Here is a 15,877-nt window from a genome sequence, read left to right on the forward strand (position 1 = left end):
CAAGTACTATGTGCAAGAAAGACACAGTGTATCATTCACTTATAACTACCATGTACCTTGGTAGTAAGTTGTATATGTTCTACCACTTTAAAATAGGTCTTTATCTGCACACACACGCCTACCTGTAGTAAAGTATCTGTGGAATCTGTCCTCTGGTTTGGTTTGTACCATTACTACTCAAGCTGCATGTGCTGAATGTAAACGTCACACCATCAGGGCACTGAACTGTGGTCATTCCTCCATCTCCATTGGCCGTTCGGCTGCCATAGTTCCTCAAACGCACAGCATATTTAACATTTTCCTTCGCAATAAAAAGTAAAACATATTCATATTTACTCATAATATATAGAAGATAAAAAGAACTCTGTAGTAAACTGGGCAAATAAATTCAATCTGTCTCATATATATAGATGACTTGGTTAAGTGAGTCTTCAATGAATCAAACAGGATGATAACTAACACTTAGTGATATTTATTTCTTTAACAGAAACTGTCCTAAAGTAGTTTTTGTGACTTAATTATATTAATCCTTAAAATGACCTTATAAGGTACCTTTATTATCTCTATTTTACAGACAAGGAATCTGAGGCCCAGAGAAGTTAAGCAACTTGCCCAAAGTCACAAAACTAGGATTTAAATACAGGCTGTGTGACTCTGGTTCCTGCTCTGAATGACTCTGTGAAGAGAATCAGCCATAATAAAAGATTATAAATTCGTAAGATAATACTTTCCTCTGATGAATTTAACTTTTAAAATAACTTTAAATGACAGAAAAAAAATGGTGAGTCCATTATATTCTTATATTAAGAGATAATCAGGAACAGAAACAGAAACAGAGAGGCAGACATGGGAGAAACTATTCATAAGAAAAAGTTGTCTAAAATATGATGCACTGTACATAGAAAATGAGATACAGATACTGGTGTCTAGATTCCTTATGAGTCATGATATAAACTGCACAGTAACAGTTTTTTTGTGTGTGTTTTGGTATCTAAACTCTTTTTGATGAAGTTTCTGGTTAACTTATGTAAAATTCTACTTTTATAATGAGAATTATTACAGTTGCATTCAGAATTACTTATTAATAATTACTTTAATATTAAGTAAAGTTTCTGTTTTGATAAAGTGATTTAGTGTCAGGTAATCAAGTTATATAAAGTAATAATAATTTTAATAGTTAATACTGTTTGTTAAGACCACTTATTTTTTAAATAAGCTGGCACAGTAAGAGAAGGAACGACAGGAACTATTATTGAGTTTCTAAACTGTGCTAGAAATTGAGGCAACTATTTATTCCATTATTTAATTTAATCAGAAGAGCACTACAATGTAGGTATATCCTTCCCAATCTACAGGTATGTCTCATACTGGTTAAATGATGACATGGCCCATGTCTTAGAGCTAATACGTGAAAGGGTAGGTATCTGAAGCTAGGTCTGTTTGACTCCAAAATCTAACAACATCTTTCACTATGCAATACTTTTCACTATCCCAGACTTTAAGAGATCTTTTGTAACAACAGAATATTACACAGTACAATAGAATGAATATAGCAGGTACTCTTAAAACATTTAAAGCACCACGTACAGGAATACGTTTTGCTATTTTTTTTAGGTAAACTGAATAATAATACTTCTTACTTACAAAAGAAACATATTAGTAAAATTACCTTTAAAGGAACAGCTTTGTCAAGTCTGATTTCAGCGATATCACTGGGTGAGTCATCTGTTGTATAGGTTCCTTTAACTAACTCTAGAGATGTCCATCTGTGAGAATGAGTTGAATCTCCTACATGTTCACTCTAAGTAAAGCAATCCAAAATAAAATCCATTCTTTATCATGTGAATAATTTTGACTTATAATCAATGTTTAAAAGCACTTTAGTTCCTTGCATATAAAATTAACTTTTAGCATTTCACCGTACCTACAAAAAAAGTTTGGTACTCTAAAACTACTTTTATCTGATTTCCTGTAGAGCCTACAGCCTAAATCATGTAAATGGACTTCTCTCATCTGATACCCTAAAAGGATTCCCACCTTTTCATAAAAATAATGCTGTATCTAATTATAGAGCCTAATGAAGTAGAGATAATTAATTTAAATTGCTCAAAAAAGTCAGATTGCTATTTATTAGGAAAGACTACCTTCTGTCTCCTTAATAAAACTTTGTGAAAACTGAGGTACTTTAGAGAATATAGCAAAAAAATAGCTAAATCAATCAATATCTTTTCAAGTATACTTTATCAATCATGCTATTACAGTTGTACTGATTTTCTCCCTTTACTACTCTCCACCCAGTACCCTCCTTACCTTCAGCAATCTACCCTCCCACCCCTTAGATCATGTCCATGGGTCGTGCATGTAAGTTCTTTGGCTTCTCTATTTCCTATACTATTCTTAACATCTCCCTGTCTATTCTGTACCTACTGATTATGCTTCTTACTCTATCTTTTCCCCCATTCTCTCCACTCCCCCTCCCAGCTGATAACCCTCCAAACAATCATTTCTATGATTCTGTTCCTGTTCTAGTTGTTTGCTTAGTCTTTGTATTTTTTAGATTTAGCTGTTGATAGTTGTGAGTCTGTCATTTTAATATTCATAGTTTTGATCTTTTCTTAAGTAAGTCCCTTTAATATTTCATGTAATAATGGCTTGGTGACAATGAATTTCTAGCTTTACCTTGTCTGGGAAGCACTTTACTTTCCCTTCAATTCTAAATGATAGCTTTGCTGGATAGAGTAATCTAGGTTGCAGGTCCTTGCTTTTCATGACTTTGAATATTTCTTGCCAGTCCCTTCCTGCCTGCAAAGTTTCCTTTGAGAAATCATCTGACAGTCTCATAAGAACTCCTTTGTAGGTAACTCTCTGCTTTTCTCTTGCTTTTAAGATTCTCACTTTATTTTTAACCTTTGACATTTTAATTATGATGTGTATTGATGTGGTCCTCTTTGGGTCCAACTTGTTTGCAACTCTATGCTTCCTGGGTTTGTATGTCTATTTCCTTTGCCAAATTAGGGAAGTTTTCTTTCATTATTTTTTCAGATAAATTTTCAATTTCTTGCTCTTCCTCTTCTCCTGGCACCCCTATGATTCAGATATTGGCACCTTTGGAGATGTCCCAGAGGCTTCTTATACTCTCCTCATTTTTTTGAATTCTTGTTTCTTCCTTCTGTCCTGGTTAAATGTTTATTTGTTCCTTATGTTCTAAACTGTCGATTTGAATCCCAGCTTCCTTTCACTGTTGGTTCTCTTGTGGACTTTTCTTTATTTCACTTAGTGTAGCCCTTATTTCTTTCCTTACGTTTTTGCCATGCTCAATGAGTTCTCTGAGCATCCTGATCACCAGTGTTTTGAACTCTGCATCTGATACGCTGGCTATCTCCATTTCGTTTAGTTCTTTTTCTGAGGTTTTGTTCTTTCTTTCATTCATGACATATTTCTTTGTCTCCTCAATTTGGCCACCTCGCTGTGTTTGTTTCTGTGTATGAGGTGGAGCTGCTTTGACTCCCTGTCTTGGTGCACCTGCTAAGTTGTATGGGGCAGATTCTTAGGTATTCACCAGGACGGGGCAACCTGCTTCACTCTGCAGATTTGTGACTCTGCATGTGGGGGAGGGGTCAGAGAGGGGACAATGCTGCTGCCTGGCTTATGGAGGCGTGCCTGGTACTCACCCCTTTTCCAGTCATTTCACCCACTTCCCATGTGTGACCAGCGCTCTTCCTGCTGTTGCCCTGGTGGAGATTCCCAGAGTCGGTGGGTTTGCAAACATTCTAGAACTGTGTGGGCCCTTTAAACGGACTCTCCCAAGAGACCAGCAGTTTCTTCCACTGGCCCAACCTCCACTGGATTTTACAGCTAGAAGTTATGAGGTTTTATTTTCCCGACACTGGAATGCTGGGCTGCATGGTTTGGCCTGGGGCTGGGATTGCTCATTCCTAATCATCTTTCCCAAATTTATCCACCACATGTGAATGTGGGACTGTCCTCTCTGCCAATGCTGTTGCTTCTCCATGAAACACACTGTGTCCTCTCTGCTCTGATTCCCCATATCTGCCCCTACTACCCATCTGGATGAATATGGCTTCTTTAAATCCTTGGTTGTTGGACTTCTATGCAGTTCAATTTTCTGGCATTCTGGGTGTTTTTTGTTTTGAGGTTAGCTGTGATTTTTCTTGCATTTGTACAAGGAGGTGAAGCATGTCTACCTAGGCCTCCATCTTGACCAGAAGTATCCTCAATAAATATCTTTACTAAAAATCATCCATTAGCACTCTATGACAAAATTGCTTAACCAAGGACACAAGTAAATAACATTAGTCTGAATATTGCTCTTGTTTCTTGAGAACTTAAATTAGCAAAAATATTTACTCAAGATTGTAATCAGAGGCTTAGCTATATAATTTTCAGTCTTTTCATTTAAAATCTTCATGTAAAGTATAAAAAGTATGAGGCAAGAGTGACCCAAGATGGCACAGACGCAATCAGGTGGAATTCCTCTCTTTCAATTTCTTTATTGTCATCTATCTATGTATGACTGATCAGCAAAACCCTCAAAGATTTGAACTATCATATTATGATGAGAAGTCCTAACACACAACACAAACAGCAAAATGAACACTGTAAGAATGCTACTTACATCATCAACCAGCACTTCTAATTCATATTCATGAATTCCACCTCCTCCATAGACAGAAAAACCAACCACAACTATCCCAGGCTTGTCAACTGAAAAACAGATTGCATCAGGGGATCCATTCCCAGTGTTCCAACTTCTTCCCTGACTTGTTTTTGTGAATCGGTTAGCACTGGCTTTAACAGAGTGAAGAGAATTAAGTCCATCAATCTGTGAATGACAAAAGCAATTGCATCAGTCGTCTACCTAAGTGTTAACAACATACCTTTAACAAAACTATCCAAAGATTTCTAAGAAATTCAATATAGTAACATACATTTAACAGGTGGGCTGAAGCCTTCCCTAAAAGTACATTCTATTAAGAAATAACCAGTAGTAAAACCAGAATTTATCATTCTATATTCACCAATTAGTACCACTTGAGAGTATTTTCTTCTTTTAATCATATTAAACTATATACTTCATTTATTAATATCAGAACTATAAAATAATGTTCTCATAGTCATACCATATGAATTGTTACTCACTTGAATGGAGAGACCAAAAAATTTCCTCAATAATCTATAGACCAATAGATTTCAATCTATGCCACACAGAGCTCTAGGAATTCTGCAGACATAGGGATTCAAGAAAGAGGTGAACTCAGGTTCCCCTCTTCAGTCAGACCCTACCTACTCTTATCTGTGAATTTTCAAGTAAGACTTCACTTGCAGAAAATGCTCTGTCTTAGGTCTGAATAACACTAATGTACACAGTGATATTATAACTTGGCATTCAATATTTTTGAATATATATACAAATATAACCTCACTAATTACAGACTTTCATTAGAGAGGATCAAATAACTTATTTTGGTTTAAAACCAGTCCTTTCAATTATAGATCCTGCTGCTGATGTAAGTTGGCTGCAAAAATCTGAAAGACCTACAAGAGGAAGAAAAGTTAAGTTTATAATTCTAGCAAGAATTACAAACTGCCCTGGAAAAGAACAAAATATGGGTATCTAAGACAGGACCTTTAGGAACTTCCAAGGTTGTATATTACGAACCTATGATTTTGGGCATTCCTTTTCATTAGAAAGGTTAGTTCACAGGGAATACCTAGATAGTAACATTCTGAGGGGGACCTATGCACTACAGACTTTTTCTTCCAGGATCTATTACAGAAGGGAAGTGTATTATAGGCTAAATGAATAAGTTAAAAAAATTTTTTTCTTTTAAATTTCTGACCGGGTTTCAATGGCATCCAAGGCCATAGTCTAATCTCACTGAGAAATGGAGGTAGTGTTTCCCAGGATGAGATACTAAAATCTGCTTAGGTGCATGTAATCATGAAAAACTCTAAAGGCTGACATGGCTTGTGTGGCTCAGTGGACTGAGCACCAGCCTGCAAGCCAAGGGGTCGCTGGTCCAATCCCCAGTCTAGGGTACATGCCAGGGTTGCAGACCAGATTTCCGGTGGGAGGCACGCAAGAGGCAACCATACTATGATGTTTGTCTTCCTCTCTTTCTCCCTCCCTTCCCCTTCCTAAAAAAACTTTAAAGGCTAAACTGTCAGGATGAATCAATAATAAGGGTAGACTGAATGAGTTAATTCAGAATAGATTCTACAACAAACCTATAAATAAGAAAAAGCAAAGGCCAGGAATTATAAAAGTAAAATAGAGAAAAAAAATTCCTTTGTAAGAACCTTGAGACCTGGGACCACTGACTAAATGCTAGTTATTAAGTATTCACTGGAATGATATAATTTGTATTATGACATGATTTTCAAAACTAATGCACTGTCTGCTTTTGGGGGAAAAAACAGCATCATTCACCAAATTCAGCCAAAATGTTTAGATAACGTATAAAACAGATATTGTAGGGCAGCGAAACAGTGAAATATATTACTTTATAAAATGTAAAAGGTACTTTAAAATATTTCAGAATGACCTTCTTAAACATAATATTTGATCCTTTTAAAACTTCTTGACGATGGCTATACAACTATGTGAATATACTTAATGTCACTGAACACAGAAAAATAAAATAATAAATGTTCTGTTATTTATATTTTACTATATAAAAAAAAGTCATGACTTACATACATTTTTGTCTAGGGTCAGTCAGGTAGGCAAAGCTAAGTTTAGAACCTCTTTACCTATTCCACGCTATGTGTTCATTAATAGTAGTAGTCCTACTTTTATTACTCATTATGCAGCAACGCAAACTATTTTTGCTTTGATTGGGACATGGCCGTGGGGTTGTACAATGGAGCAGCTAAGAGAAAAACATATATACTTGTATTTTGTATTACTATAACACCCTTGGTAGGTAGGTGAGAGGAAGCAAACAAAAGCAAGGAAGAGCTATAAGGAACGGAAAAACGGCCTAGCTAGCTTAAATGTATTATTTAAGAAAAAACAGGGGGAGGAGGCTATAAGGAGACTAAATGGTAATGGAAAAAAAAATATAATAAAGAGTAAATCAAAAAAAGAAAGAAAAAACAAAAAACCACAATGGGATTGAAATCAGTTTCAATGAAGCCAAAATGTATGAAAAAAGAAACTATGTGGGAAGTTTAATCATGGGCTTATTACCCAATCTCAAAATAAAACATCACCTCAGATCCCAGGGCTGAAGCTGTCAGTTCACTGACAATACTGGCCAGTAATCCACAGGTGTTGGAGACCAAGTGGGAGGAGAACAGCTCATTTTCCCTCCTCAGGCTGTTCCTGACTGGAAGCACAACAATAACCAGCATTTTCTCCAGAACTTCACGGAAGCTTGTCATCCCTGAGATATTCTCTTCACTCTATGATACATGGGGAAAACAAAAAGTTCCAAGCTACTGCTTTATTTTCCTTCATATGAGCTTTCAAAATCTTGTCTTTTTCCTTCATACGAGCACTTGATTTCAAAATCTTGAAAGCTTTAAAATCCAAACTTCAGTCTATGTCTATAAATCTGTCCAGCTGTACGTGGAGTCACTATATCTACTTTTCACTTAGAAGTTCTTTTTGAATTATTAGCCTCCGTATATCATGAAAGTACCACATATTTATAAGGTATGTTTTATTAGCTTTTTGTCAATTTCACTTATTCTTTAACATTTTAAGAACAATTATACATGAAAAGCAGAATAAAACTCATCCCATTTCAAAAACTTTCTCTATAGTTAACATTCCAATCAAAGATAATTATTTCTGGTCTATTTAGAGGTAAAAAAACTAAGAAATACCATAGTCTAAGCAAATCCATTTTCTAACACAATTCTTTCTGTACATGCATGTCATAAAAATATGAAATTCTACTATAACTACTCCTATACAATTTTATAACTTCTATGTATTTGACTTCATAAGTGAGGAGAGAAAAATTCCAACCCCTTCCAATGAAAAAAGTTCAAGATAAGAAACTAAAGAATCACATTAAAGACTAATAGGAAAATAGTTTTTTCCCAGAAAAAAGGAAAAAGATGATTAATTTATTTTAATTGATATCAAGCACAAACATTTATCTCTTTTATCCATTGTGGACAGAGAGCAAAATGCATTTAATTTCATTAAGGTGCCAACTGTGACCAACGACCCTTTCAATTTTACTGTGAACTAGGGAAACAAGCAATTTAGATCTAGCTTCAGTTTCTTAGTAGTGAATCAACTTCTATAAAATAAGGGGAACACTTTGCTACGATTCGGTGATTGTAAATACCAAGTGGGCTCCTAAGCAAACACATTCTTCCACAATACTTATTATATTCCATACCACTTTACAAGCTATACTATATATACAGATTCAACAGATTTCATAAAATCATAAAATTTCAGGGTGGAAAAGGATCATAAAGTTATATTGCCCTTCCAAAGAGAAATCAAATACATAAATGAATGTACTTTCAATCCATTAGAGAAAATTAAGTAAACTTTTAGTTAAAATCATCAAGAGCATTATTATAAATCATTTTCAATGTCTTCCTTAATGTACAATCTTAGGCTGAAAAAAAAAAAAGAAATCACTTAGAGATCATCTTCCATCTCTAAGTTATTAGTATTATCCATTTGAACAAGATCACCATAACATTTTGGTTAATTTCTCATGTCATTGGTTTTCCTGACTTTAAAAAAAATCAATTATTAATTTTGTTAAAATAAGAATTTTTTTAATCCCTATATCACATTCATTCCCCAGAAACTTTACTTTCTGGAACATCTCAGGAAGATAGCTTCTGAAAAAGTTCAATCCCCGATTGTCCTCCATTATCAATAATCTTGTGGGAAGGACTTTTCTTGGGGTGTAAGGGGTGAGATAAGTGGAGTGTGTTTACTTAGTTATGCCCATTAATTTTCTAATTAGTGACTGATGAGATTAATACAAGAAGCTTCCTGTATAATCTTAACATGGAGTTGATACTGTCAATATGCTTTTGTTGGAAAATCAAAAAGAAAAAAAAGAAAATTTAGCACATCATCAGCCACTAAAATTTTAGAAAAAGGTGATCTTATTCACTAGTGGTGGGGAATACAAGCTGACACTAGCTTTCTGGAAGGTATTTTTGTCAATTTGTAACAAAGTCTTTTAACATTTTTCCTTTGACTTAAAAACTTCCACTCATAAAGATTTAACCTTGAAAAAAACAGCATGAATATATATAAAATTTTAGTCAATGATATTTCAACAGCATTGTTTAAAACACTGAAATATGAGAAGTATAAATATATATAAAGATGGATTACAATTATTATGCTACATTCAAATGGTAGAACTCTATAATATCTATTAAAAAGAGGGTAGGAGAATACATACTAATCATGATATATCTTCATAGACTATTAAGACAGACATAAAAATATAAAATTACTAATTGTTAATAATCATCAAATGTTAGTAATTCTCTAAAAATGTTTTAAACATATTGTTGGGCCCTGGCTGGGTGGCTCCATTGGTTAGAGAGTCATCCCAATACACTTAGGTTGCAGGTTTGATTCCTGGTCAGGGCACATGCAAGAATCAACCAATGAATGCATAAATAAGTGAAACAATAAACCAACACCTCTCTTTTTCTCTCAGATTAATAAAAATATTATTAAAAATAAACAAAAAAGCATTATTTTCATTTCTCACTATTCTCTTCCAGATATGTATTATATACATACTACAAAATATATGCCTTTTGCATAGATATTTTATAGTCAGTCATCATAAAGCATATATACTCTTGGTTGATATTTTTAATTTAAAAATGTTTGCCTTGATATTGATTGTAAATATAGTTATGTTTAAAGGCTAAACCATCATCTATCAAGTCAATATACTTAAACTGAACTATTTCACTTAATAATGTACAGGTAAGCCTCTAATTAAGGTTTTAAATATTTTTTTAAATAAAATACACACATAGTTTTAATCTTCAAGTATTTCCTTGGATAATTTTATTTGCAAACATTCACTGCACTGAATTAACAATTTCTCTTGTAAAAATATTTTCTATATACCCTAATTTAAGAGTTGCATTTATTTTTTTTCCACTCTTGTGTTAACTAGTAGCTAATTAAAATTCCAGTAAATAGTAGATGTACAATAAATACGTGCTGAATCGTGTGAAGAAAAAGATTACTTACACTAATTAGATAATGCCATAAACCATCTATAAGTTTAGCAGGTTCCCACATGGTCTCATCAGCATACAACTTTCTAGGAAATTTATTTTTCCTAATTTTTTACAAGTAAGTTGATAACCGCTAACAAACTTTCATTCACATATAATGACATGGAAGGCTGAAATTTTGCCCTTGCTGGCTTACTCTAAAGGCTCTGTTAGAGCTACTTTTATTATTTTTACTGAGATATTAGAAGATAGTATATTGACTCTGGAAATTTTTTTCCAATTCTGCTATTATCCTTTTTGTTTCTAAATGTGATTAAAATTTTTCTCTTAATTTTTCAGTTGCTTCGGTCAACAGAAAACTACTATTGTACAATAATTAATTTTTCTATTTTTCTATCCCTTGTTTACCTTTACTTTAAAGATTCTCATTAACGAGCAATTATATATGGTTTTCAGTGTATTTGTTAATTTTTCTCTATAGTGCTTTTTAATAAACCAGAAGCAGTTATTAGAGAATGTTTCTATGACTATAGTCTTATAATATTTATTTTAATGTAATAAAATGTTATAAAAATGTTTTAAACATTCTTTATTTCCTTAGGATTCTATCTTGGTAATAAAAAATATTATTATTAAAATATAAAACTTTCTTACAGTACCTGAAACTTTCAAATGTTCAGCCAAAAACAAATACACAGGAATTCATTATATAACTCCCAAATTTCTTACAGGTTAGTAATAAAAATAAAAAATTAGATTAAAATGACTACTCACTTATAGGTAGACATTAGAAATTTTTTCTTAATTTAGATTTTCTTGTGAAATACATAAGTATCTTGGAAATATATTTACTGATATAGAAGAATAAAAACCAGGCTAAATATGCTTCCTTTTACAGTTTTATTTCTTCACTATAAAAAAATATTTCAGAAGAAGACCTACCTGGCTGAGTTTTTCCATATGTGCTACCAAAAGGGGAAAACGGTGAACTAGTGTTGAGTCATTCTCTGTGCTAACTTGTTTAACGATTGATCGTAGTAGTACTTCTCCATCATATGCAATAGGGAAGATAGAAGTCAGCTTAACAGAAGTGTGACACAGAGCTGACATCACAGCTGCTAGAAGTCGACTACTTGATGTCTTGAAGTTTGCTTCTTGGATATCCTTTTGAAAACAAAAATGTACCCCACCTAAGAAATACTGCATCAGTATTATTCAAGTTTCTGGAGATATAAAAGGTAAATACCCTTTTAAATCATACCAAAATTCTTTAGAATTCAATCACTGTAATTGTCTTATTAAAGGATAACATTACATTAATACTTTAAAACACATTTAAGTTACTACCCAATGAAGGTGAAAATCTATTAAATATGGCCAAGAAAAATCAGCCTCCTGTTCTCCAGTAAATGAGTTTATATATATTTAAGGCATTTCCAGTAACAAGCACTGAAACTCTTTGCCTCAAATAATTTAAATTGTAATTTTGTGCTACTGTAACATTTCACTAAGGTTAATAACATCTCACTAAGGTCACAAAAGTATATCATTCCGCACAATTTATTCAGGTAAAATTAACAGCAAATATGAGAATTAAAAACTTATCAACACAGGACATCCTAACTCATGAAGGAATCTGTGTATTCCATGTACACATTACTTTGTTCATCAAACATGTATCACAAAGACAGGCTAAAAGTAAAACAACATTATAAATGTTAAGCCAACGTTTGTTGAAGTTAGCCTGGTCAGTAGCATTTATCTATCGAAGATTAGTGCCAGCGATCTGTTATGTAACATTATGCCTACAGATAACAATATTATATTGTACTCAACATGTGTGAAGAGAGTAGATCTCATGTTAAATGTTCTTATCACAATAACATTCTTTTTGCATGACAAGAAAAATAAAATCAGTATGTAAATAGCTAAAAAAAGTAAAATAAAAAATAAAGTTACCTACCCACATGTTTTTACTGGCCTGCCCTTCTACTAGGCTAGAATATCCTGGTGACTGATGTCTGAATTTCTTCTGTGAGAGGGATGAGGGTGGGACGGGGCTCTAGAAATTCCAGTACAATGTTGACTAAAAGTGGGGAGAACAAGATACCTTGCGTGTTCTTCCCAAACTTAGGGGAGCAATCAATATTTCACCATTAATTTTTATGTTAGCTGTAGGTCTTTTTGTAGATATCCTTTATCAGATTCAGGAAGTTTCCTTAAATCCCAGTTTGCTGAAATTTCATCACTGAATAAATGCTAATTTTGTCAATGACTATTTTTGATCTGTGGTTGGAAACCTGCATATAAAAAGTGCTAACCTAAGTTTCATGTGGCTTTTCCATTGTGTGGGTGGTCAGTGCGCCTAACCCTCACATTGTTCAAGGGTCAATTTTACTTTCTCTGTATCTACTGAGATCATATAATTTTCCCTCTTTACCCAGGTTATATGAATTACATTGACTTTTGATCATTAAATTCCCTTGCATTTCTAAGATAAATCCCACTTGGTAGGATACATTTTTTATATTGTTAGGTATAATTTGACAATATTGTCAATAACTTTTCCTTCTATGCTTCCTGAGTATTTATCTATACTAATCTTTTAATTGCTTTGTCAGGTTTTGGTATCAGGATAAAGCTAATCTGATGAATTAGTTGGGAAGTGTTGCCTCCTATATTTTTTAAAGAGTTTGTAAAAGATTGATATTATTTATCTCTTACATGTTTAAAAGAAGTCTCCAATGACAATATCTGGGACTGGAGTTTTCTTTGTGGTAGCCTTTGATAATGAATTCAACTTTTGATGGATATAAGGCTATTCAGGTTTATTTCTTGTTGTGCAAGTTTTGCTTAAGTTATAATTAACAAGAATTTTTTCTCTTTTATTCTGTTTTAATTTATTAGTATAAACTTGTTCACAATATCCCCTTAGTATCATTTTGATGTCTATTGGATCTACAGTGATATTCCCTATTTTATTTGTATTTTTTCTTTCTTTAGTCTCTTGGTTAGACTTTCTAGAAGCTTTTAAATTTTGTTTATTTCCAAAGAACAAACTTTTGACTTTATTAATTTTCTCTATTACTATTTCACTATCTCTTCTTATCTTTATTATTTCCTTCCTCTCAGTTACTTTCTTCTTTCTTTGAATTTGATTTGCTTTTTTTTCTGGCATCTTAAGGTAGAAACTTAGATCAGTGGTTTTAAATCTTTCTTGGCTGGTACTAGCATTTCAAAGTACACATTTCCTCTCTTAAGCAGTGTTTCAGCTAACTTCTTACAAAGTTTTATGTGTTATATTTTTATCTCTTAGTGTGAAATATTTTCTAATTTCCTTTGGATTTCTTCTTTGATTTATTGGTTACTTAAAAGTACTGTCTATTTTCCAAATATTTGGTACTTTTCTTGGTATATTATTTATTTCTAATTTAATTCTATTGTGCTCTGAAAACATTTTAAGATTTTAGTCTTGTGAAATAGACTAAGACACTTTATGGCCTACCAAATGATCTATGGTCTATCTTTGTAAATATTATACATATACTTGAAAAGAATATGTATACTGCATTTGAACATTCTGTTTGTTTATTTATTTATTTATTTATATCCTTGCCTGAGGACATTTTTTCATTGCTTTTTTTAGAGAGAGGAAGAAAAAGAAGGGAGGGAAAGAAACAATGATGTGACAGAAGAACATTGGTTGGTTGTCTTCCATTCCACTCAGATCAGGAACTGAACCTGCAACCTTTTGGTCATGGGACAATGCTTGAATCAACTGAGCCACACGGGCCAGGGCTGCACATTCTGTTTTTTAAATGTCAATTAGACCAAGGGGGTAGATAGTGTTGTTCAAATCTCTTATTTCCTTACTGATTTTTTGTCTAATTGTTCTATTAATTACTGAAAAAGAAACACTGAGGTCTCTAATTATCAACATAGATTTGTCTCTTTCTTCCTTTAGTTCTGTAAATTTTTGCCTCAGGTGTTCTGAAACTGTGATGTGGGGCTTACACACTTACGAGGGCTGTCGTTTAAATAAAGGATGTCGGCATGCAATTGTATTCACAGCTCGCTCTCCTGCCTGTTCTGCAGATATGGGGTGGTGGGGGCTGAGCTTCTAGTGCTCTCCTGGCTCTCGCATGCTCACTCACTACTGTCCTTTTTCACTCACTCACTCACTCTCACTCACTCACTCTCTCTCTCTCTCACTCACTCACTCACAGGTTCAAAAAACAAACTGGCAGCTGCACATTGGGCCTGCCAATTTTACAACTGAAAAATGATAAAGTGAAAAGAAAAATTTTTCCTGAACTTTGATTAAGAAGTCACATACTTGAAACTGACTTCCTGATTTATCTTTTATAAAAGTTAGAAAGACTAAGGCAATTGTTATTTATTTTCTTGAAGAGAGTTAAGCAATGTATTTTCAACTAACATTTCATAAACTTAAATTACCTGATCCAAACAATTCAGCAGATCACAAAGGCAAGCCCACTGTAAGGCAGGAGTTGGGTAGAAAGAATGAAAACAGGCAGTAAAGGTGTTATGACACTCCTGAAGAACAGCTTCTAGGAGACTCAAGGGTTGACTGAGGTATCCTTGAGGATCATTATCCAGCTTCACCATACAGTGATCAACTCCTTCTGATAAAATTTTCCTTAACAAAGTTCTGGTTTTTCCAATACATTCTGCTAATTTGCTAGTTTCTTCTACAACTGCTTTACCTGTAGCTTTAAGGAAACAAAGCAGATTGGTAATTAAATAGAGTAATAAATATGCATGAAAACATTCAATATAATTCAAGTAATTTCTTATATAGCTAAAAATCACAAATACTCATGACCTAGAAAGGAAACAATTTAGAGATTGTGGTCCAAGATTATTTCTTTTTAACATCTAAACAGAAAAACACACAACACTGGTTTCAGCATGTTAAGTCCAAATCAGTTGTCCAAAATGTTTCTACTTGACAGAATCTGTTTAAAATAGCGCTTTATTTATTAGAGTATTTAATTTTAGCCTAACATGACTTTTTGTTTTCAGAATGACATGTAATGTATTTTACTCTTTATAAGTCAGTATGTAAGCATAAAGGCAGCTAGGGATCTTTTTTAAAAAAATTGAATTTATTGGAGTGACATTGGTTAATAAAATTATGTAGGTTTGAGGCGTACAATTCTATAATACATCATCTGCATATTGTATTGTGTGTTCCAATGGATCTTAAACTCTTGGCTATCCTTATGTATACCTTCTCAAGTCTCAAATATTCTCTTCCCAAAATCATTTAAAAAATGCATCATACCTGACACTGGGTAAATTTCACAGGTATAGACACGCAATAACCTCAGACAACAGGTACCCACAAAGCGCAGCCTCTCCAAATCTAGAAGTGTAGCTGTGAATTGGAATCCTTTTAATCCTCTAAGTTCTTCAACTCCTAAGACTAAGGTGGTCCAACTCCAGTGAAGAATACTCAACAATGACTCAAAACATTCCTAATCCAGAATGTGAAGAAACAGAAAACAATTAGTTCAAATGATGCTATATGTTGAATCAAATGGAAGATGACAATCAACTTCAAAACTTTATCTTGAAGTTTTTTACTAAGTTTTGGTAGCCCAAATAACAGACACTTTATTAGTTCACTCAT

General features: G+C 33.3%; 1 protein-coding gene across 10 annotated transcripts in view; it reads right to left on the minus strand.

Moving 5' to 3' along the window:
• The window catches only part of MYCBP2 (MYC binding protein 2), a 275,901-nt gene that overhangs the window by 125,903 nt on the left and 134,121 nt on the right, over nucleotides 1-15,877 (minus strand). For all 10 annotated transcript variants that reach the window (XM_054586458.1, XM_054586462.1, XM_054586453.1 and 7 more), the window contains 7 exons: nucleotides 15,530-15,722; nucleotides 14,680-14,954; nucleotides 11,164-11,385; nucleotides 7,237-7,428; nucleotides 4,637-4,843; nucleotides 1,670-1,801; nucleotides 123-301 (listed from right to left, as the gene is read on the minus strand). In XM_054586458.1, coding sequence (XP_054442433.1) covers nucleotides 123-301; nucleotides 1,670-1,801; nucleotides 4,637-4,843; nucleotides 7,237-7,428; nucleotides 11,164-11,385; nucleotides 14,680-14,954; nucleotides 15,530-15,722 — 1,400 coding nt within the window. The remainder of the gene's footprint in view (nucleotides 1-122; nucleotides 302-1,669; nucleotides 1,802-4,636; nucleotides 4,844-7,236; nucleotides 7,429-11,163; nucleotides 11,386-14,679; nucleotides 14,955-15,529; nucleotides 15,723-15,877) is intronic.

The sequence above is a fragment of the Pteronotus mesoamericanus genome, unplaced genomic scaffold (genome assembly GCF_021234165.1).
Source record: "Pteronotus mesoamericanus isolate MK-2021 breed Mesoamerican mustached bat unplaced genomic scaffold, CSHL_Meso_final contig_94, whole genome shotgun sequence".
Lineage (NCBI taxonomy): Eukaryota > Metazoa > Chordata > Mammalia > Chiroptera > Mormoopidae > Pteronotus > Pteronotus mesoamericanus.